The sequence below is a fragment of the Glandiceps talaboti genome, chromosome 7 (genome assembly GCF_964340395.1).
Source record: "Glandiceps talaboti chromosome 7, keGlaTala1.1, whole genome shotgun sequence".
Taxonomy (NCBI): Eukaryota; Metazoa; Hemichordata; class Enteropneusta; family Spengelidae; genus Glandiceps; species Glandiceps talaboti.
Genome location: NC_135555.1, coordinates 5,831,136 through 5,856,340, shown reverse-complemented (window position 1 = coordinate 5,856,340; position 25,205 = coordinate 5,831,136). Strand labels below are relative to the sequence as shown.

The window sequence follows — 25,205 nt, the reverse complement described above, 5'->3', positions numbered from 1 at the left end:
TTAGAAAAATGTGGAAAGACGAATTTCGACACTACAATGTTGTGGTCAACATCAACAACAAAACTGAATTTAATTTGTTTATTGACTGCATGAATTAGCAAGCAAGTAAGTGCATCATACTCAGATAACTTTACTGAAACAACAAGAATACACTCCTTCCAAAATGATGTCAACATCCAAAAGAAATTTCTAGTAGTGGGAAAGTTTGTAGCACAAAAATGTACTTGTTTACATTTACAAACATAAAATCACTTCAGTACACTCTGAGGCTTTCCAGGTATGTAATATCACCAATTGTTTTTTGTCATACTTCTGTGAGAAGTCATTGCATTTTATGGGCAGCTGGCCCCTCTTCACACTGTTTGCCTGAGTTCTCATTTTGTTCGTAAATACAATGTGTATAAGTATAACAGGGTCTAGAAAGTAGCGACCCAGTACGTTTTTCTTTACTCCAATGTACTGGAGCTCATTATGAACAAACAACCACAACATTTTTCTGAAAACAAAAATGGCGCTCTCTCCACAGCTATATTCACTCTACCTGTTATTAATCACTGGAAATTTTCTAGCGATCTACGGAGAAGACTATTCATTTGACTATACAGTCGTAGCAAACTGTGAGCTTGACGAGTACTTTGATTTAGCAGAACTTCAGTGCAAATCATGCGGCCTTTTTCAGGAAACGAGTGCGGACGGTAAGCCCATAACATTCATGATTCAACAACACTCAACAGTGCAGTGTCAACACTAGTCCTGCTTGCATACGGAGGAATTCGGGACTCGATTCTGACAATTGTCCCTCCCCCTGTGTTTAGAGTCAAGTCAGTAATACAGACTCGTGCACCGTCATGGAAGCAGGACTATGTCAACACCAACATTGACAACAGTAAACTTTTCGCTTCCACCGTTGGTATTACATGTAGTAGTATTTTTCAACGCTCACTCGCTTCCCCACAAGTTGTCTGTTTGAAAAAAAAATAGCTATATAACTTCATTTTAAGCTTCATACATGAAAAGATTCCTGCTGCTCCTTCAAGTTCCCTATAATATTGTCAGGTGGCTTAGCAACTTTATTGTTACATGCCGGATAAAAGCACAAAATTTGGCATAAGTGTTCCTAAGGACCTACTTATTTTAGGTTGGGAGCCCTCTTGAATACTTGCATAAATTTGCATATATCAGAAAAAAATTAAAAAGACCATCACCAGCCATGAAAAGTTATATGTTTCAGCAAAATTACTCACTAAAAGGCACTAATTTTGGCATGAATCATGCTGGAGATCTATTTACTGATTTCATCCTGGAAGCTTTTTTAGAATATTTGCATATATTTATGTCTATCAATAAAATAAGGTACTTTGACAAATTTTTTCCTCAGTAGCGAAGTAAAGAGAACGTTTCATAACATAAGCATGATTCCTATGTTGAAAATTGTTGTCTGAGCTTACATATTATATTACCAGGATGGCAAAAAATGAGTAATTTTGGAAGTTCTCCATATTTAACACATTCACTACAGCAGAGATTGCTGTCATAGTTAGTTTCTGAAAGAATAGCACATGCATAAATTAGTGAAGTCAGAGGGCATCTTGATATCGACACTAAACTTTTCTATACATTCTTGTGAGAATTTACCGTAAAATTGTGAAGTTATACAGTTTTCTATCTTACAATCATTAGCTTTCCAAGACAGTAACATTCTTCCAGCACTTATCAAAAGAGCTCTGAATTCTGATTTCTTCTTCCATCACAGCATTCTTGTAATATTAGGGGAAAATATCATTTTCAGTAATGGGCATTGTAGTTATATTATGACATATTTGTATGTGCATCCATTGAAGTGTGATTTCATCGAGTTGTTACAAAATATGCCCACACTGAGTTGTACATGGTGGGATAAATGAAAAATACCACACACCGTCACTGAGTTGTTTGAAAGGTACATATGTACCCAACACCATCACCTAAGGAGTCACCTATCATTCCTAACTACAATGTTTTTACCTAAATATTTGTGTAGGACTGTCTTGTGATTGTGAACCTGGTTATAGAATAGAGGAAGAGAAAGGGTTACCTGGCGATAAAGTATGTACACCATGTCCAGCAGATACTATGGTAACATCCAATGGATGGCAATGTATAACATGTCCAGCCAGCAACCCACTTCAACCAGATGGTAGCTGTACACCATGTTCACCAGGATCTATACCAGGTTAGTATTCTACACAGAAGTTTGATTAGCAGCTTGTATACTGTGTTCACCAGGATTTTACCAGTAGTGGTAATGATATAATCTAACAGTTGGGTTTAAACATACATATTTAAGTTGATATAGTATTCAAGTTTTGAAAGTGAAATCTTCAATTTGAGAACTTAATACAAAAATGTAGTTTGATCTTCTTCTTTTTTTTTTTGAAACAGTGGAATATTCACCTGATGGTCAACTACAAACTGAGTTCAGCTGTGCAGCATGTGATGATCCAACACAACCAGATGAAGAATGTGATTTGTAAGGCATTACTATGACTGTTCTACACACATGACAGTACACCTACAGCACATTTCAAGTTAGTGTTCACTGGCTCTGTGGGATACAACCATACAGAAACCAATAAGAAACTGCATTCTGCACTGAGATAGCAAGGTCACAATTTCTTGCTACATTTTGTCTATTATGAAATAAAACCATTAAACAGACTGCAACAAGACGCAGACACATAGGTACCTATGTTTTGATGGCTGCATTTGAAGTCTGCATGTTAGTATGTTTCATTTAGACAAAATGTCCACAAGAAATTGTATTCCTTCAATCTTGTTATCTTAAAAGTCTAGCATGTGCACTTTCTTATTTGGTACTGCATGGTTGTATCAAATAAAGCCGGTGAATGGTATTACTTGAAATGGGTTGTAACAGTACCTGTCATAAATGATGACTAGGTGTATGGAGGGGAAATACTCATGGTGATAGAGAAATTTTCTTGTTGAGAAGTGTCCAAGCAGACAAACAAAATATATGTAATGCTAGTACTGCAAAACAGACATATTAGTAAATTACCATTACAGTTATAAAAGCTATGTCACCTTCAGCGCCAACTTACACAAAGTTCTAAAGGTCTATGCCAGAAAAGTGAAAAACAGCTGTTTGACATTTATAGAAATAACTTGGGCCTGAATTAACTGCTCTAATTCTAATGTAGACTGAAAAAAAAATTGCCATTTTTGAACATTCATTTAAAATCACACTGTACCAAGTCAGTGAGAGTATACACTATGATGACTCTTTCAGTTTCAGTTGAATCTCTATGGTTTCACTAAGGAGATAGTAGTAATCTAACACTTTGGGATTCCAATATTGGGCTAACCATTCACATGCTTACCTTTGTGTAAACCCCCCTCCCTCAAAAGTTTACATATGATACCATGCATTTTCAACTGTGTACCTACATTTTGTAGACTAGAATTCTTTACCATTAGACATACACCAATCATCAAATCTGAACACTTTCAGAACAAACTAAAGACATATGTTGAAAAAGCATTTTGTGTGGATTTACCCGTATTGCCACCATTGAACAGTACTATGGTTCTGGAGCCTGGTGCATTATAAATTATTGTGGATTAGATTAGATTGTACATGTACATTGATCAGATGATTAACTTGATCAGGTTTTATGTGAAGCCCATATTCATACTCCTTTTTTGGCTGAGAGGAACTCCAAACTTTCTACCAGGGGGTATTTGTTTGTACACAAATAACTACAAGTTGGGGGAAACCGGATTAACAGAAATGCAATCATTTGCCAAGGTTTACAACAAGGCTAATCTAAGTGCTAGTCATAACCTGTATATTTCTATAAGATTACAAAAAAATATGTTTTGTAACAGGTGTCTAAGATGTCATTGGAGTGTATTAGATGTAACTAATGAAGGATCGTGTACATGTCCAGACACATTGGGGGTAAGTACACTCATAGTTTGTTTTTTATTTATTTACAATTAATAGGTCGTGGATTCCTAAAAAACATTAATTTAGTTTCAGTGTATTCTACAAGAATGTTGGCAGCATTGTGAATTTCCTAGGAAAAATATGATATTCTGGAAGATTTACTCCATCAATCAAAAACATTTATGAAGTGCATGATTCCAGTACACAGTGATGTCAAATGTGTTGAACAAGTAACCCAATCCTGTTCATAATACTACAGATAAAGAATATTAGAAAAACTGGCTTTGAATTTAAGAGATACTGATACACTCCTATGCAAATAGATGCCAGCATGAGACTCCTACTCTCTATTTCAGTCATACTATGAATTTGAGGGGGGGGGGGGGGGGGGCTCATACAAGAAAGTTTTCAAAATGTACTGATGATGCTTGTTAATATTTAGCCATCCATCAGGATGACGAAATCATGATAATATAATTTTACATCCTGTCATTTATTTCCATACCAGTGTCGATGACTGGCAAATTTGAAACTAAATGTGTTAGTCACATGCAATGAAACTTATCACATTACAAACAGATGATTAAACATGTAAAAGAAATATGCTGAAATATATTCGATTTGTTAAACATTTGTTTAAAAACCCTCAGAATTTACTAACTTGAAATCACAAATGATTTTACCAGTAGTTGCTTGCTATATACTTACAAACTGCTTTTACTTTGCTGTAACAGCAACAGTGCCATCAACACAACTTACAAACTACTCTGCATAGTTTTGAATAGTTCACTATATCTTACAAACTACTACTATGCATACAATATTTCACTCACTGTATCCGCTTTTATTACATTTGTCGCATTATATTCTTTGCCTTGTAGGGTCCAGTGGAGGTAATAGCAGCAGTAATTTTACTACTTCAATAATTGCACTTATATAAATTTAATAATTCTATAAATTTAAGCACTTGAAAAGTTCACATAGAATGCCTTAACTTTATGAGCTTTTTTCTGATATCAAGGATACATTCTGCATGTTTAATACTTATAAATATTCATAAGTATTGTAAAATATATCTTTCTTGCCTTATTACACTATGTGTTGTAGTACTTGGTGAACAGTGTTCTCCATAGAATATGTCCATATGAACACAGTGAGAGACCAGTAACACCTGCTGAGGCTTTATTAAGCTGAAACAAAGAATCATGGGTTTTGTGACTGTATTTATACCATTTTCCCATGAAAATTTTTCTCATAAAAATTTCAAGTGAAGTAGTTAGAGTATTATTTGCATGTATCTAGGAGAAGGTACAAAGAAATTACAAAAAAGGGCTTGGACACCCTTGCTACTTTATTCATAAGGTGTTACCGGTTTGTGAGCCCCTTTTATGAAAAAAAATTCAAGGGAGACCAGAGGAAGAACATGCTAAAATAATGATTACATACATTTTGTATCTCTATTTTGCATGTTTATTGTATTCTGTACAATTGTTTACTGTTCATCATTTCTATATGTTTCTACCTGCCATAATGCATGATTCATTATGTATATAAACCTGTAGTTATCACCTATTTGTTAAAAGAGGAGATAATGTAATACATATTATTTAATTATTCTAATTTGCATGTAAATGTATTCATTTTGTTTTAGTTCAAAATAGACTTTCAATATTACAGTTTGGATTGAATAAAATCAGAGATGTTTTGAAAGAAATGAGTGATATGAACAATAGTAACAAGTAAATGGTAAATGGTGGGAAATTTTAGACAATGTCAAAATTATTACAAAAGTTATCTACATGTACATGTAGTTGATAAATAGGTAATTACATGTAAACTGACCTGTTTCACCATCTTACATGTAATGAAGCTTACCTTGATATTGCTTGTTAACAATATTTTTCTACTCTTACTTTCTCACAGACTGGTGGTCTATGTTTTGAGAGCACAGATGATGTTCTTGAGTATTCAGAAGGAATGTATGTTGTTCCATTTGATGTAAGTTTGTAACTAAATCTATCCTGTACACTATGGAAATTAGAGTCTTCAAAAATACATATATAAAAGATAGCTTGTCTGTGGTCAAAGGTTATGGGTCAATGATGATAGCTATCCTAAGATTTTGCTCATTCCAAATATGTTTTCCGTTTTTGATCTGACACATATATATACAATTATGCACTCATTGGCTAAGTTGTAAAAATATCGGCCTACGAAAGTATATTGTATACATATATATACTGGCCTGATGATGCTCTGTTAACAGGGCTAAAATAGAACTTTGAGTTTTGATGAGACCATCCAGTTTGCATGTTTGTGTGTGTGTGTGTGTGTGTGTGTGTGTGTGTGTGTGTGTGTGTGTGTGTGTGTGTGTGTGTGTTCGCGTATAACTTGCAGTGCTTACATTTTTGCTGAGTGCATGATTTTTAGTTGTAACTCGAGGTGTACATCAGTGCAAAAAGTGCCAATACTTGATGATTGTAAACCATGGAAAATACTCTCTTTTTTACAGTCATATGAAGGAGACTTGACTTCCTGGTTCTTTGAGAAGCATTACCTGGCATCAGAGGCTGCCTGTAAAGTAAGTTATCTTTTACACAGTTGTTATCAGAGACAGCCTGAAGAGTAAGTAAACTACATGACTAGTAGTACAAAATTATTAGAGGCAGCCTGTAAAGTAAGTTATCTATTGCACAGATAAAATTATCTAATATGAATTACATGGTGTCCTGATGATATAGTAGACAGAATCTCTGTGAAATGTAATGTGAATTTAGGTTAAAAAACAAACTAGAAATTTTCTTGGTGCGCAAATGCAAGTAAGGTTATCTCGTAATGAGTTACTAAATCTAAAGCAAATGCATTCCAAGTTGTACCTACAATGTATATGTATGTCTATGTCTTGAATGCCTGCATGGAATGAAAGAAGAAATTATTACCCTTTTATATATTACTTACCAGAGCTGGTATAGACTGAACTATGTTTAAATGTTGTTATTGTAGTTATACAGCAACCTGACTGCCTGTCAGTTATTGGGAAATCTGTGTGTTTATCTGGATTACTACCAAGAAGGTTCATACATTGATGCCTGCACTGCATATGATGACATTGCCCGTGCTAGGACATCAACTGTACATAACATAGATGATTGGTAAGTGTGCAAGTAAAAATTCAGCTTCACTTCTGCCCTTTTTTGGACTTTGCTCCAATGAAAAAGAACTTCTGCACAATCCCCTACCTATGCTGTCAGCTGTTTTAACAATGCCAGGGACAATCGTAGTGTTATAAAAAGCATGCATCGACATTAAAATCAGTTTAAAATAGTTTAATTGAGGTTATTATGCAAGTATTTTCACTTTGAGCAAAAAGCTTTTAACTCAGCTTGTACCACTTTAATGGTAAACCAAACTTTATTATATTGTCAACTTTTACTGAGAGAGTTATCTATTACTAATTGTTGGTAGAATCATAGACCCTCCACCCTGGATGGAGGGTCTATGGTAGAATAGACAAAGGTAATGATTGATATATGTTTGTTATTGTTAAACTAGGCCTGCATCCATGCCCTGGTTGAAGTATGATAATGATGATCCAGTCTCTGTACTGTCTGATACCAGAATACCTACAGTGTATACACTAGATGCTAACAAAGCGGTAAAGTATTAATTCACTGTCATCTCACTTACAATGTAATATCCAATATTTGAGATGTGTAGACTATTTAGCCATCATAAATTACCACCTGGCAGTGTGTATACATCTCAAACATTGTATATTGTTGTACTAGTGCTAGTACAATCTATCTTTGTATGCAGCTAGAATTACAGTAAAATATATTAAAGAGGGAAAGACAAGAGAAAGTTGACAAGTACCTACATGTAAGCTAATCCATAGACACTACACTAAACGTTTCAGTAAATGTAACCATATATGGTCCTTGCATCATAGTAGAAGTAGCCATGTATATGGTCCTGGCATTTATTCAAATGAAGTCTGTGAAGTTGGAGTTAATCCAAATGAAATAGAAGCAACAGTGATGTATATCGAAATGAAGTACCGGTATAACCAATTTTGAGACGTACTTAGTATATTATCATTTTTTTATGGAACAGAAAATTTATCTTTAGTATTTTCCCAAAGAATTAATATTGAAACTGTTCTTACAAAGGTTTATTGACAGGAGATTTCAAATGTTTTGAGTGCTGAATGTTCAGTTTGTAAGTTTTAAAGGGGAAGATAAAAAAAAAAAAAATTAGATTTTGGAATCATATTTAGTCAACGCATGTGTACTTGTGTGTAGATAGAGTCATCTCATCTCTCATGGCATAGTTCAAACCATGCATTGTAGAAAATATTTAGAAATATATTGTATTAATATCAGAGTTAAACTTCATTTTCATCATAAATAAACAAGACAGTTCATCTAGGGTGTACATATAAAAGTTCTAGTAAAATTAAAATTTGTAAATTGTCATACAGTAAATAGAGTCATTGGTTTGCATGTGGTTAGATGTATTCATATATACTGACTTCAAAATCTACCTTTATGATCATTAATTGTTAAGATTTGTGGACATTGATGGGAAATGAAATTTTTTTTGAAAAAGGAGAGTTATGAATCAGACATTGAGAATGAAATAGAAAGACAATTATTGTAATAGATTTGATAAATAATAGGAATGATTTTATAAAAAAAACAATGCATGTATACAGCGAAACTGACAAAAGTGAAAAGTATTACAGTACCTGTCTATCAGGAATGTAGATATGGGCTGGTAGAGGACAGAAACAACCAGTTATTTCTTAATCAAGTTAATGTTTGCCGGCTACCTTATCAGGAATTTGTTTTAAAAATCTTTGTTTCAACCACTATATTTCCATCAATGGTCAGATTCGTGGGTCTTGAGGTAAAAGTCATTAACAATAACAGTTTTGTTCATATATTATAAGGTTTTAAAAACCACATTATCTGAATTAAATGGAGAATTTGATGTATGATATGTGGGGTGAATTACAAGACAAAGACTGTTTGCTGTCTTACAAATGTATATACCTATAATTGTTATGTATAGCAGGCATATACAGGGTAATCCCTATAGGCAATACAGCAGGAGAAAGGTTAACAAAAATTTTACCAGATTCCTTCCACAGTGTTACCTGGGTTCCAAAACATTAGATAAAAACCTGCAAAAACAATGTACACAGGTCTTTACAGTTTGTGTACCATGGAACACAGGAAATAGTGTAGTCATGTTACTTGGCAATAGCATCTAGTATCCCATAGAAATACAGGAATTGATATAAAAATAGAAAATTAAGTATGGAGTTAAAAGTGAGAAAAATGCATGCATGGGGTTATAGGAAATACTCATGATGAAGTCATGATTTTCAAAGGACAAGGCCAATATGGATGAATATGATGTTATTTTCACATGTTTTCTTTGAAATAGTGACAGTAAACTGGTACTTAATCCGGTGAATGATAATTCTTCGAATGCTCTCCATTCAAAGTGTTACTTATACAATGTACATCAATGATACCATTATCCTTCTATGTACAGTACATATTCATATGTTCTTGTTTCTTGAAAAGTGAGTCACAAAATCACACTATATCATTTGGTGTTTATTAAACTCAGGATGAATGTACAAGTCACTGCTTCAATGAAAAAACAAACATGGAAAGTACATCCTAATTCACCTCCACATTGCCTGCTTAATTAAAAAAAACCTGCATATAAAGTATGTGATTTGAATATTGGGTGAATTAGATATTAGATGCATGAACATAGCAAGGCATGACAGACTAGACAATAAACAATTATTTTTGAGTTTATTACACCATCTTTCCATAATGCAATTTAGAAGGACAGTGGCAATTCGACAGAGGTAATGTTATTACAGTTTTGTTTTTAATCAAATCATACTCCTATAATTATTGTTCATATTTCATAAACCTAGATACTATAGTAATCATAATTTCAGTCATAACCCTAAAAAAATACATACTTCTTGGTGCAAAATTTATTATTATTTTGTTTGATCAAATCATACATCTGTCATCTGTAATTAGTGTATTTTATATCGTAGACACTGTCATGTAGCAATCAACATTTTAGTCATTAACCTGAAATAGTTATAATTCTTCGCGCAAATGTTTTGATCATTTTGGTTACATTAGCGATATACATAATGTCATTGTAGCATTATATTTTTCAATAAAAGTATGCAAAATGTTAAAGGGCTATGTTTCAATCCCAGGTCGTCACATTAGTGTTATCTTAATAATAAGGATTACATGGGGTCATTCTTTTGTTTGGAGCAACTTTTTCTATAGTTCTGTCAAACAGTGGATTTTACACCTAGATTTTAATCCTAATTTGACCTAGGCCTTTAGTTATCTTATTTCTCAAATGAATTACAAATAATACATTTCTGACAAATCAGTCATGTAAACTTGGACTTAAAAGTGCTCAATAAAAGCACAATGTCTTCATACAATGTATGATTCAGAGTCTAACAAAAAAATTGCAGAAATTCTTTCAATACATAATTATATCTGGCAATGAATACTATCAGAAGATACCCTACATACAACCTCAGAATGACGTGAGAATAAATTTGAATATTCCATCTCATAATCTCAACAACCCAAAAGTTATTTTTCTCAACATTGTTTAAGAAGAGCCTATGGCTCAACAATTTATTGAGGTTAAATAAAGTCAATAACAATAATAATAATAATAATAATAAAGTTTGAAATGAAATGATGTCAGATTACTGCCCTAACATTGTGAGTATGATAATATATACAGTTATATATTTTATGATGTCAGTATCGCACCCACAGTCTCAATTTATAGTATATCAGAATACAGCCCTAGGTTTTGACTTGCAAGCTTCTGTTGAATGACTTCAGTTTTAGTTCATCGGTTTGATGTGCAATCCTACATTCAATGTTTCAGAGTACAGATTTGAAGTTTGTGCTAGCCAAGTACACTGCAGAAGGGGAGTTCTTGGGTTACGAGGCTGTAACAGGAGGAACTCTACAGGTAAGACATTCATTGCTAGTCAAGTACAGTTGGTTCTTGGGTTCCCCCAAAGTGGAATAAGTTCTATATACTAGTATATAAAAGTAAACTGTTTTGACAATTTGGCATTCCAAGATTTACAGAAATATTGAGTGAGAATTTTTTCTGTATATATGTAGTATAGCATTGACTTATTTTCCAAGCCAACAAATTATTTGAACAAGAATTTAAGATGTTTTGATAATTTGAATGGCTTCGTTTTACAGCTCTGCCCAGATACGCAGACAAGATTAGATGCTGCCTTCCAGTTTGGAACTACTTACAAACAGAGTGTGAGTATATGAAACATTACAAAAGTCAGTACCAGTAGGTTCATAATTTGAAACGAATTCAACTTTTCCATGGTGAAATAGTGGAAATAAAGTATTACAGAATAGCATATTATGTTCGTGGGGAACATAACATGTGTATTTGAAATAAAGGAATTCACTCCAAAATTAACATACAGCATAAAAATGGCATATCTTTCTATACTGTATGTCAATATGAAAAGATTTCGGTTGTACACAAATTGCTAACATTCAACATGCATCTTTTTCCTTGAATCTGATTTCATTCGTGTGTGCAGTACATTTGACATTTATCAGGTTCATAAATCAGTTAGTGATACAGCAGAAATATCGAAGGGTCGCGAAAAGACTGTGCGTATCATACACATTTTATGTTCCCCAAGACAGGCTTCCCACAGACCACTTACTACAAATATAAACACCATTGGACCCCAACTGATACACAGACTCATACACACAAAGTCCTTGCAACAAAGAAGCTATTTAATATCATCACATTGCATGCTCAGATTTTGACATATACAAATTGATGACAGCAAAAATTTGAGTCTGCTTGCATGGTTCCCCTTGGTGACATGTGTACACATACATGTACAGTGCTTGATTGTTGGGAGGAATGTGGTGTTGTTTATATTTGTAATGACTGGTCTGTGGGAAGCCTGTTTCTTATCTATCTACATTGTTTGTGGGGAACATAACATGTGTATGAGACGCATAGTCTTCTGGCAACCCTTTGATATTTCTACTGTAATTAGTTCTTGTTACACAGACCAAGGTTTCTAGTTCCAAGTAACATTTGGTCAGTTCAGGTCATTTTATTAAATGTCATTTTGAGGACATTTATATTAGCTACTATCCAAGCAATATTAGAGTCGGAAAATGTACATGCTGTTTTGTTTGTACTTCAGCTCAACTAAGCTCCAAGTGTAAATATAGAGTGATAAGTGATTTTATAATATGATATGTTTTTATTTGCAGTGTACCATCCCAGCTCAGGACTTCTGGAATTATCCTGAACATGAAAATATCTTCTATGATTTGTGTATCCTTCACTAAACACCAGAATATGAACTTTTTTAAAGGAGTATGTGTGGGTGGGTGGGTGGGTGGGTGGGGGGGTTTACTCGTGTGCAAAAATACAGTACTCCGGGTCTGGACTTTTGGAGTAACTAGAGAACTAGAAAGACTTCTGTTAAAACATACATGTACCAACTGTTACCTGCCATAATCAGGTATTATTCAATTTTAATCAATTAATCTTATGCTGACACACACTGTCATGTAATATGACTGAGGTAACCTAGGTTACAGACTACTCATTGTATTATCTCTCTCAATCAATCAAGATCAACATATCTGATATCTCTACTTCATGTCTACCTAGCTCTCAATCTGTCTTTTCTACATCTACCTAGTTGCCATTCTGATATCACTGTCTAATGTCTTTGATATCTCATTCTCTTAGGTCACTAAATTAAATCTGTATGATGTCACCTAATGATGTCATACTGATGTTTATGATGTCACTATTACATCACTTGATGATGTCATGCTATGATGTCACAGTATGATGTCACTATTACATCACTTGATGATGTCATGCTATGATGTCACAGTATGATGTCACTATTACATCACTTGATGATGTCATGCTATGATGTCACAGTATGATGTCATGATATGATGTCAACATTATATCACTTGATGATGTCATGCTATGATGTCACTCATGTTACTACCATCATATATTATTCTGTGATGTTACTCTATGATATCATTATCACATAAGTTAACTATATGATGTCATTCTCTGATGTCATTGTATGATTTCACTGTATGATGTCACAGTATATGATGTCACTCATGCTACTACCATAATATGATGTTATTCTGTAATGCCACTACTGTATGGTGTCTCTGTCATGCTACTATATAATGTCATTCTATGATGTCATTGTATGATGTCACGGTATGATGTCATTCTATGATGTCACTATGATGTCACTCACATTCCTTCCATGTGATGTCACTGAATAACACTACTGTATTACCTAGAGGAAATCCTTGTTTAGTCAAGTTAACTAAATAGGTGTAAGGAGAGTAGTTGTTAACCTTAACCCTAGATATCAGTTCTAGAGTTTACAGAGGGTGAAAGTACAAAGTTACATGCTGTGCCAGTCTTACTAGAGAACTATTCTGCCAATTCTAGGGAACCAAACAAAGGTGAGATTTATATCATACCGCACCAACGGTACCATTTTGTTTTGCAAAGAAATTAAATTTCCTATGGTGAATTCCAAACCTTTTGAAATACTTGGCTGACTGAGTGTGACATAGGTGAATGAGTATGCACAATAAGACGTTTTTGGAATTTTTTACTAACCAAAAAATTATGTAATAGTATATTATATCTGAATACCTGGTTGGCAGTTTCACTGGATGCTAGATATGATTTTACATGATGTTGAGTTGTTGGGATAAAATAAGGATGTTTAGAGTTCACCCCATACCACCAGTATTTTAAAGTTATTAAGTGTGTCCCTTTAAATTGACCAGTTGTTGTTGTTGTTGTTGTTGTTGTTGTTGTTGTTGTTGGTTTCAGAGTTTATTTAGATGACTAGATTCAACTGATAAGTTTGTTTGTTAAAATGAAACTTGATTCAACAGAGTTTAATGTAATTATGTAATGTTGATAATTTCAGAGCCTGTTGTTCCCGACTGGGTTCTGACGCGTCGTTTCTTCCTGGTGGATAACGTGAGTGGTAAAACAAGTGCTGATGCTGATGCTGAAGTTGTTAGATATGCCAGTCTGTTGAGACTAGAGTAAGTGTTTTTTATTATTTTATACCACCAAGGAAGTTGTCATGTAAATCCAGAGTGAAGTTTTTGACCTGGAGATCATTTTGAAAGATGTATTATAGTTGAATTTTAATGGTAAATTTCTACCAAGTTGATGTTCCAGGTTTTTGTAAGTATACTTTAAATCTGATTTTGAGAACATCTTGTTCGTAGTTTGATATCGTAGAATGTTTGATATCTTGTAGGATTGAAATTCAAGGACAGAATGGTAAAATCTATACACCAATGCTGAGAGTACGTTACGCAGAAATTAACCGTGCTTCATCATTTGAGGCAAACCCATCACAAACTGTAAGTACACACAATTACACAGTTAACAAAGAATAATGTGTTGTGAGTGATGATGATGATGATGATGATGATAATGATGATGATGATGATGATGATGATGATGATGATGATGATGATGATGATGGTGACAACAATGATGACAACAACAACAATGATGATATTGATGGCATTGACAATGACAATGATGCACATTTTTATATAGCACTTATACCATAATTTGTTTGAAGTGTAGCATTGCCCCCCCCCCCCCCCCCCCCCGCACAGACCTATAGCGAGACAACACATCTTTATACATACTCCTTGTGAGTATACAATCCCTAATGTTACTCTACTGGATTGACTGAAGCACAATGGTGGTACAAATATACCTGTAACTGTTCAGAAACTACTGACATTGGCAAGGCTTGAACCCATAACATTCAAATTCAAACTCAGTCACTCTAAACATTCCAGCATATATGATTCAATTTTATTTCCTAAAAAATCAGTTTTTCATTTGATTACTCACTGCATAGTGGGTAGCAATTGCTGTTTAAGTGACTTTTTTTCTAAAAGTTGTGAAACTGTAAAGTAACACTTAATAATGTGACATATTTTGTCCGTTTAGGTCAAATTTCAAGTGGAATACACTATGAATCTAGATAAGTACAATGAAGACGTCTCTATTGCCATGGGAGTACTGAGTGCATTGGGTGTTATCTGGGCTGCTATCAGAACCAATGCATGGAGACGTAGAGCTGGAATGATCACCATTGATATTGTGGTAAGTTGTACTTGTATGTTATTCCTGTATTTCCCTATTTGTGGATTTTAGTACTTTTCTCGTATTCACAATCAATTTATATAGAGATTTATCATAGTTTTAGACTGTAAGATACGTCGTGATATTCCAGCCTCCTCTCACTGAGAGGGGTTGACCGATGTGTGAGGGCGCCCCGTCATGTTGTACCTTGCAGACTATCATAGTTTATGCTGTAGAAAGTCTCAATATTTCATGACAGTTATTTCTCATTCAAATTGTTAATGGTCTTTTTCTGGTCTTTTATTTCAGAGCATGTTCAAATTTTTCTTCTTTTTCTGCGGTACTTTAGCTGATGTATTTTTCATTGTAATGTTTGGATGTGGTCTGTACTGGTTGATCTTCTTCAGGGTAAGTCACTTAAATATCAACATTTTAAAATTTAATACTTTTTCCATGATACCTTTTGTGCTGCAATTCCATACAGTAAGAAAGAAAGAAATGCATAAAGTTATCTTCACGAAAAAACACCCCAAACCAACTAACTTACTCACTTGATCATGACAGCATCATCTTATTTATCCTAGATCAAAGCCCCAATAGTTCAGTATTCAAACCTAAAGTCAAATTACTATTTCCTTTTATCATGTATAGTAGGGTACATTTCACCCACTTAGATACCGTGATGCTGTGTGTGTGAATCAGTCCTAAAATATTACCCTTTGTGATTCGCTGATCATGTTTACACAAAATGATCAATATTCACATCATGTGTAGATGCCAAAAGCCAACAAGTTATTCAAATTTTTTTTGTAATTCTGATCAGAAATGTTAGAGTGAAACATTGCCACCATAGTGAAATACTGCCACCATAGTGTAATATTGACATTTTCATTCATTATTTTTATCGTCAATGAAATTATTTGATTTCAGAGTATGGGAGTAGTGTAATATCAAATCTTACCAACTAGCATTTATGAAAAATTTGCAAGATAATAGCTGCATGACGTACTCACATAATTGTGACTTTGATAAGGAGTTAAGTTAGATACGACTAGGGATAGGACTCCCTAACATAGATTAAATTGTATCACCAACTTTGAGTGGGTCCATCTTATTAAAGGTACACTGTTACACGTAGTTCATTTTACCGACATTGTTTATTTTCAGAATCAAAATGCTGTGTACTTAGTATTACCATTTGGCAGTGATGAAACACCTCTCATTGTCTACATCTCTGTGGCTTTTGTACTGAAGGTAAGAACATGTATAGATAATATTCCTATAATGGTGGGGGGGGGGGGAGCGCAATAAGAATGGCAGATATAATTTTCATCAAAAGGCTAGAGGAATGAGGTCCTTGTATAAATTACTATATTTCTGAATACTACTATAATTGACCAAAACCTACATATTTTATCAGATGATAAGGCCATCATTTTGATTCAATTTTAAAATCCCTGAGAAATGTCGTGAGAAATACCTGAATATGAAATCTAGGGTTGTCCAACAGATGATGGATGGACATATATTTATATATACACTCATGATAGAGGCAAGTTACTTGTCAACCAGTCAGAATCAACCTTACAAGTGCATCATGTTTAACAACCAATCACAATGAACCTTGTATGTGTATCATGTTAAGTGACCAATTAAAATGAATTTTACAAATGCTTTCTAATAGTGTGATATGATTCAAAATATTAAACATAGTATAATTGTACAGTTATATTTCCATATTAAAATAAAATGAATACATACTTTCTTTACAGTTCTTTGATTTGATTCATGTGATTGGCTGTCAGTGTATCGTTGACATCTTCTTCATCGACTGGGAAAGACCCAAAGGACGTATCGTCCAATCAAACGAACCAGGTACTGACAACAAAGGTCAAATTGCACCTGTTAGTGCATGGAGGATGTTCTTTATAGCCAATGAATGGAATGAAATCCAGGTGAGAAAATATAAACCAATCACAGTCTGGCATTGGTTGTGTTTTAATTTGTAAATCATGACTTTAATTAAAAAGGTGAAATCTACATCATTATCCTATGTATATATATGCATGTGTTGCCATGGAGAAATGACGTTCAAACATCAAGTCTTTCAGAATTGTAAACCTATGCATCACAGGAGATTCTATTTCAGTGAGAGTTTTTTCCACAGTAAGGAGTGGGGTTCATGGTTGGTGGTTGAGATGTAAGTTGTGATATCCCATCAGTTGATAAATACTTTATTTATTTAATACAAACATACTCATTTTTATTGCGTTCTTTATTTATCAACAGACAACCAGGAAGACTAATGTTGTATTTCAACTTTTTATGGTGGTCCTGTTTTTACATGTAAGTAGTAAACCATCGTCAGTTATTTAGAAATGATAGCACTGGAAGAAATGACACTTTTTAATAGATAGTGACTATTGAATTGGCTTCAGCTGTAATGAGCCAAGAGATCTAAACAGTTCACTTAGTCAGAGTCTTTCAATGTTGCCACAAAGTGTCCGTTATAACAGTGAGAATCAGTTCAAGGTATGAACAGTTATGTCAAAATGCTGTTATCAACCCATTGTAACTCAAAACACTCCATTGCAACATTGAAGAAAACATCATGTGTACTTGAATAGAACCTATTGCAGGGTTGCCAACATCATATCCATATATTTCACGAATCTGTTCATCTGTGAGTTTGGAATTTCCCTCTCATTACTGTATGCAGTCATGGTCACTATTTCTAATGCAAAAACCAGCACTAGAGGGCAGCATTCTTACAGGTTATTATTGAAGTATTGCTTATTCCCTTGTCATGAATTATAACATTCAAGAGATGTTAATTAGCATGTAAAATTATAAAATTTCAGATATGAAATATTTAAACAGTATTAGAAACCAAGTCAAGATTCATGTAATACAACTAAAACTTGCAGAAAATGAAAGTTTGATTTGAAATGAGATATTGGCTGCCATCGCTCATAACCTTAATCTAACAAAGTTACCGATATTTCCTGACATAAATAAAGAATCACTGTTTATATGTAAATGTCTATTTTCTTGTTCTTACTGTACCTAATAGGAATTATTGACCAGTCTAACTCAACAAGTACTGTATTGGTTTTTCCAACCATGACTGAACATTTCACCCATCAACTTGTCAGATTTGTATCTGTTTTGTTGAGTTTGCACTTGACCTTGATCTTTGTGCATCTCCACTTTGAAGTCACAGGTGATACTAATATTTGAAGATTTGGCATCTAGTAATCTCTGTGTCTATGTCTTAATTTACAGGTGATAGGGTTTGAGGATTTAGCGTCCAGTAATCCTCGTGCTTATGTCAACACAGATTCTGAGTACTACATCGAGGAGAATAGTCAAACATTGAGGTTTGCTGTAGCCACCATTGTGTACTTAATCATTGCACTCTGTCAGGTAGGTGTACAGTTACTCACAATCACACCATGATGGTCAAGGTTGAAATCAAGTGGAACACATTGTGTCAAGGTCCAGTGTAGATTAAAATAAACAATTTAGTTATGAAATATAGTTTGCTGGTAGAGCTATAGAAAGAGTTGGTCCACAACAAAAGGATGATCCAATGTCATCATTATGACTAATAGAGAGAGAAATTCATTATTGATAACTGAGCCTTTATCAATTAAATCATATTTGTGTGTCTCAAAATATCCTGTGACTAGATTTTATCTACTCTTTTGTGTTTCAGTGGATCTTCTTCACATTTATCTATGAGAGATTTGTAGAAGACTTCAAGAAGAACTTTGTAGATCTTTGCTCCATGGCCAATGTAAGTATTCACTGAGAGAGGGAGTCAAGATGACTATGGTATGAGAACTTAGTAGATCTTTGCTCCATGGCAGTCATCAACACAATAACTCCCTTCCTTTGCTCAGCTCCATGGCAAGTGTGAGAATTCACTCAGAAAACACTTAAGATGACAAGCATGGTCTACTACATAACATGAGTACAAACATGGTTATAATTGTCTCACCAATATTTGTACCTGAAAGTGTTCCATCAGTTTCTAACATATTGGAAAGGCTTGTTTGTACTGATAGGTATAAATACTAACATCAGCAGCAAACTGTTTTGAATTAAATCTTGGGGAAAGGGTGATCATCTGACAGATAAACCAGGTGTTATTGGTAAGATTATGTAAATAGGTATTACAAATTGACAGAATTTAATGAGAATTTTGAAACCTTTCATTTTGTAGGTGAGTATATTCCTGTTGATGAACAGAAACTTTGGTTACTATATCCATGGTAGATCACCGCATGGCAAAGCTGATACCAACATGAAAGAGATGCAGGAACAACTGAGGAGAGAAGAGGTAAGGATCAGCTGTTTTCTAGTATAAACCATACGTTAATAGTGTACCATGACAACTGGCAAGACTGTGGAATATTTGCCATTTTCCCTTTTCTGTTTGGAAATCTGTGCAAAATGTTAGAGACTTAGGCATCATAGTATTAGGGATACAGTTAATATACAGCTTATTTCATTTTTTCCTAACTTGTAAATTTCTTTTGTACAAACAAATAATATCCCCCGCTTGTCATCATCATTTTATCTGAGTTCTGAAATAATCTATGTTACATCTATTTTGGACACAGTGTTTCTCAATCTTTCCCAAAGATGATCAACAATTCCTTTGTAAATATAAAGAGATACATGTAATAGTCAACGTAGTAGCTGTTATAGTGTTGTAGACACCACAGGCTTTACGTCAAACACTGTTTCTTATACCCTAGCTGAATAGGTGAAATACTAATGAAAAGTAATACATGACTCATACAGCCTGTGACCATAATACAGTCTTTTAATACTAGTCAGATTACTCTAGGAGTCAGCTGGCAGACTGAAACAGTCACCACTGTATATATACTGATTCCTGTATTAACTACTTATTGGATGTTATTGGTTGTAATCTCACCTGCCTTCGGGAAAGTAATTGTATATTAGGGTACATGAAGGAAAGAAATTGTATATTTAGGGCTAGTGTGAAACTTTGGTGACTCATTCTGATCACTTCACTCAGACATGACGGTTCAATGCCTACATGAGACATGCCATAATCCCCCGATTTCACTTTCGCTAGTTAAATTTATTACTAGATTCAGCTGTATTATTCTTATACGCTGAAGTAAATCAGGAGGCAGTAAACAGAATTAGAGAGAAGAAGGTCATTGAACAACAGAACAGTTAGCCGACATTATTTCATTCTTATATTTGAAACTTTGTTATAAAAACTTAGCAATCATCATATTGTGTTGTGTTTTTTCTGTTGATGCTCTCTGTGTTAGCTCATAGACAGAAGATGAGAAACACTGTCTATGGTTAGATATGTAACAGGTTTGTTTATCTGCTGCGAGAACGTGGTAATCATATTTTGCCCATGCTTATCTGCTGACCATGTGTATTTGTAACTTTTTTACTAGGAAAACTTGGTAGGACAGCGTGGGTTGATGCCAAACACAGAACAACAGACATTTGAAATGTTGGTGCAGGCTAAACTAAGAGAACAGTATGATAAGATAATGCAACCATTGGTATGTACTAGTAGTCTGTTATCATGTCATATTTTGACATGAATGTAAGTTTACTTTCAACTAAAAGAGTTAAAGTAGATTGTGTTCTGGAAATAAACTCTTTAGACTGTTACTGTTACTTTGTTCAAGAAAAATCCAACCTATTCTCAGTTATTAAATGAAGAAAAAAAAAGTCAGGGTTCATCGTACAAGTTTTATCATTCAAGAAGATATCAAAATTTAGTCATTTTAGAAAGTTTGGAAAGAATTGAAGAACTTTGATTTTCCAGAAAATTTGTTCCCAGGGCACATGCTAACATAAGTACCGGTACTGTCTAGTGACTAATTTGTTACAAGTGTTTGATATTTCTAATAAAAGATACCACAGTTACTACATTTCATATCATGAGTAGAATCATTGAAATTTATTCCTACCCCTATGGTCGTATCTAACAATTCTGATTTCCACCATATTGTTGTTTTGATTTCAGGTTGCAGTAGGTGCTAGAGAGGGCGGTCAAAGAGGTGAATATTACAATAAATATTAATTACAAACAGAAGTCATTACAAGTGAGATTCATCATGTTACTTATTTACACAGGAATACTCTGAACAAATCAGACTCACTATTCAGGGATTACTGTGTCTAGAATTCCATTCATAGAGAGTGGTGAATCAGGAGTAGTACTGTTTTAAGTTGAAGACTAATTTTGATCAAAGACCTTAGTGTTCCCAATAAGTATAAGGCTCATTTATGCACTAGATGTACAATGATATCATTGGATTACATCATCAAATTTTTTGCTTTTTACACATTCAAGTGAAAATCAGATGGAAAAGAAAATACTGTATTATCATAGCCAGACAAATACGTGGAAATGGTTATTAAATCTGTTGCCTTTCACAAACCAAATGAATGAAGCAATTAAATCACTCAAGACATTCAGTACATGTACATCAAGTCCTAATTCACACATGACAGTGTCTTTCAAGATATTTCTTGATATTACCAAAAAAGAGTCTCATCATACTACATCAAAAAGTCATACATATAACAGTCCTTGATTTTATTAAAAAATCTCATTACACCCCATGATAAAGTCATACAGGAAACACTGAAATCAATACTGTAGACTGTAGTTTTTCAGATTCATACCTTGCAGGATTTTCACATGATTTAACAATGTTTAACTTTTACCCTGTCTGAAGGTGGTAGAGCTGGTGCGATTGACATGGAACGTACTCTACAAGCATTTCAAACTATGAATAAATTCCTTGCTGCATACCTAGACCATGTAAGTAATAAGTACAAAAACTAAGTTACTGTTGAAGTCATAGGATGGGTTGCTGACTAGCTTGTATTAACAATGTAGATTGCAGTAATTCACTAAGTCTGATGATTCCCCAAATCTGTCTTTTTTTCTAATGATATTTTTGAGCATTTCTTTCCTTGTATTGTGAATGTTAGAATCAGGTCATATCGTGTATACTAAAGTCATGTGTGATTTGGTGATGGATTTATTTTAGCTGAATATGCACAAAACCTTTTCTCCTGGAAATTAGCCTATTAACATATTTCACAAGTCGTTGTATTTCTGAATTCATCTGTTGTGAAAAATGTTGCACTGAATACAGTGGACTGACTGAATAAGTTATTTACAAGCAGTGTCTACTTTTACTTGCATTGTCCACCAAATTAAAGTGCACCTGTCACATCCTAAATGTGAAATTTTTCCACATGCCAAAATAAATGTGTTCCCAGTAAATTGTGATGCGTAGTCATACTTCCGAGTTTCTGTTTTTGTTGACTGCCACTTATCAAGTTATTCTGAATAGCAGGTACACTGTCATGTATAAGACAAAGTTCACAGCTGTATAAAGCCACTGTATGATTAAATAGTTAAATGACTCCACTGGGAATAACATTTGAGATTGCAATTCACCTCATACTCTGACTTTTAAATGAAATACTGAAGCTCACCATTGCTAATTTATTCATGTTGACTTTACAGTCATTACGTGATCTAGACTACATGGTGAAAGACAAACTATTACTGGAGAAAGTACTTGATATGGAATTCTTTGAACCTGCAGACAAGGGATACTTTTACAATGGTAAGATTTTATTACTAACATAAGGAGTCTTGACTGGAAAAAAATTCAATTAGAAGATTTGATTTGACAATACTGAAGTCATGTGACCCTTGATTGCAATAAGTACCACCTAACTTTATGATAGAATATTAACTGTGACTAATTATGCATTAAATGTATTTGGTACTTTACACTTTCATTACTTGACATTATTTTTCTGTTAAAATAAATTGTAATATGTTTTTCTTTGGTATCTCTTATTGTAAAAACTAAATTCCAAAATCACAATTATTTGACATATATCTTGTATAGCCATGAAAGTAAATCCAGAGGAAAATAGCCTAGTACAGTTTTCAAAATTGACTCCTATGAAATGAAAGTTTTCAACAACATTATAACTATATTGATTAATGTTGTATTGATTACAAAGATAGCTATCATATTTATAATTTCTATTTTAATCAATATTTGTTTTTATTTTTACTTCTAGATGATGGTCATTCCTTTGATGGTGCATTATTCCATGGTCACGAGTCTAGCCTTCTAATCTTTGATTTACTACTATTCTGTGTTATTGATCTCATCTTTAAAGACTTCATGTTAGCTGCAGTACTCACATACATCTTTGTTCTGGTAAGTTAGTGCACCATTTATATCAAAATAACAATATATTTGACATTTGTTTCTTTACAAGTTTGCAAGGACATACTCTAGATTAGTCTAACTGCTAGCAATTCTGCTAACTTTAAAGTGACAACAGGTCACATAGCAATAGAGGTGATGTCAAGGGCTGGAGGAGTTGCACACCAGATGTACATTGTAATGTCATCCTTGGCTTTTATTCAGCAACATTCCGTGCACAGAGATCCGGGGTCTCACTACAACACTAACTCTAAATGTGCTTTCTGAAGTACTCTATAATATATTCAAGTGGCTATTTAGTCATGACGTTGAAAGTAGTCACACACAATTAGTCAGTTTACTAGTCTCAGAATGTATATTAGAACATAGAACCTACATGAAAGGTCTATAGTTAGAACACCACTATTATAGAAACTGTGGATAATGTTGACGCAGATGAGCACAGTGATGAATATACATTTCATCGCGTCAGTGCAGAAAGGTCATATCTGCTATGCAATTGTATAGGCAGATAAGACATTACCGAACTGACACGATGATTTGTACTTGTATTTGCAGAATGATTACAGTTGACCAAAAAAAATTTGTTTATAAAGAGTGAGATAACCTAGTTTAATTTCACCCGTATTACTAAGAACGTCAATGTATTTCTAAATCAGTAGTATTTCAGTACAAAAACTGCTTGAATCTTCAAAATAACAATTTACAAATGTGGTAACTTATAACTAAATCACTTTGTACCTGTACACAGATCTACTGTAGAATACGAGATGCATGGGGTAGAAGTAACCTGGCTAAGAAGACACTGGTAGATGAAAGGTTCCTTATTTAGTGGGAAAGCAAATCAGAGACTGTTTTATACAAACAACTCAATAAATTGGCTAATTGCTAGTCAACGTATGTGGTGCCTTACAATCAAGAATACCTTGTGTGTAACTTATTGGCAAATAACGTCCGAGTGACACCAGGGTATACTGTAAAATATTACATCAAGCTGTCATTCACCAGGGTGATTTCCATGCGTGACATGAAACCATAACATGAAACCTTGTGTTTTTACAGACTGTATGTAAAAGATCTACTTTACAATTCATACTGGATGTCAATAACACCTTTTAAAATTGTCTTAAACCAAGTTTTAATTTTGGTTCTGTTCTATTGATTAGTATATCATTGCACTGTGATGCCTTGTAATTATATTGTATAAGAAAAGGTTAATTTTTTTCATCACAAAGGCATATATTAAAACTTGAAATGATCAACCAATTCCTCATACAAACTTAAATTCTGTTTTTGTTTTGTCAAAGTACAGTTTGTAAGATAACATTTTGTGAGAAGTGTATTTAATAATAAGGTAATGTTTATTTTTGTGACAAATTTACTGTCAGAGATGTGTACAGAACAGTTTTGAAAAATTACTTAAATTTGAAGTTTTTAAAATGACAGAAACCATAAAGAGTTGGAATTTTCATCAGTGAACAAAAACAGTCATACTGTTACTTTTTTGTGTGGAAACAATCCAGCGTGATAAGATTTTCATGATGTTAAGTTTTTTTGAGAGCGATACTTAAAAAGAAAAAAACATTTTCCTGTGTATTTATTTATCAAGGTATAAATGTGCCAACTTCCAAAATAAATTGCCTTGCTAGAAAAATAACAGACAAAATACATATTAGCTATTTAGATGACTGGTAAACCAGTAATTT

The 25,205-nt window shown here is 33.7% G+C and overlaps 1 protein-coding gene across 1 annotated transcript; it reads left to right on the top strand.

Moving 5' to 3' along the window:
• The first annotated feature begins 508 nt into the window (after window positions 1-508).
• LOC144437433 (meckelin-like) lies at window positions 509-24,692 on the top strand. Its single transcript, XM_078126374.1, has 28 exons — window positions 509-695; window positions 2,021-2,212; window positions 2,422-2,509; window positions 3,886-3,958; window positions 5,870-5,944; window positions 6,459-6,527; window positions 6,950-7,098; window positions 7,499-7,601; window positions 10,913-10,999; window positions 11,245-11,310; window positions 12,307-12,370; window positions 13,459-13,551; window positions 14,031-14,151; window positions 14,373-14,478; window positions 15,086-15,241; window positions 15,530-15,628; window positions 16,388-16,474; window positions 16,993-17,175; window positions 17,510-17,566; window positions 18,506-18,646; window positions 18,939-19,019; window positions 19,449-19,565; window positions 20,674-20,784; window positions 21,255-21,288; window positions 21,982-22,058; window positions 22,776-22,878; window positions 23,348-23,490; window positions 24,251-24,692. Exons 1-28 carry the CDS (start codon window positions 509-511, stop codon window positions 24,329-24,331), a joined length of 2,943 nt encoding a protein of 980 aa, XP_077982500.1. The 3' UTR covers window positions 24,332-24,692.
• The last annotated feature ends 513 nt before the right edge of the window (window positions 24,693-25,205 follow it).

Bases quoted from the DNA above. Each gene is read 5' to 3' on its own strand.
- LOC144437433 (XM_078126374.1), top strand. From the start codon at position 509: ATGGCGCTCTCTCCACAGCTATATTCACTCTACCTGTTATTAATCACT. The intron at 14,479-15,085 runs GTAAGTACACAC...TTGTCCGTTTAG, and splicing joins AGGCAAACCCATCACAAACT to GTCAAATTTCAAGTGGAATA. The intron at 21,289-21,981 runs GTGAATATTACA...AAGGTGGTAGAG, and splicing joins TAGAGAGGGCGGTCAAAGAG to CTGGTGCGATTGACATGGAA.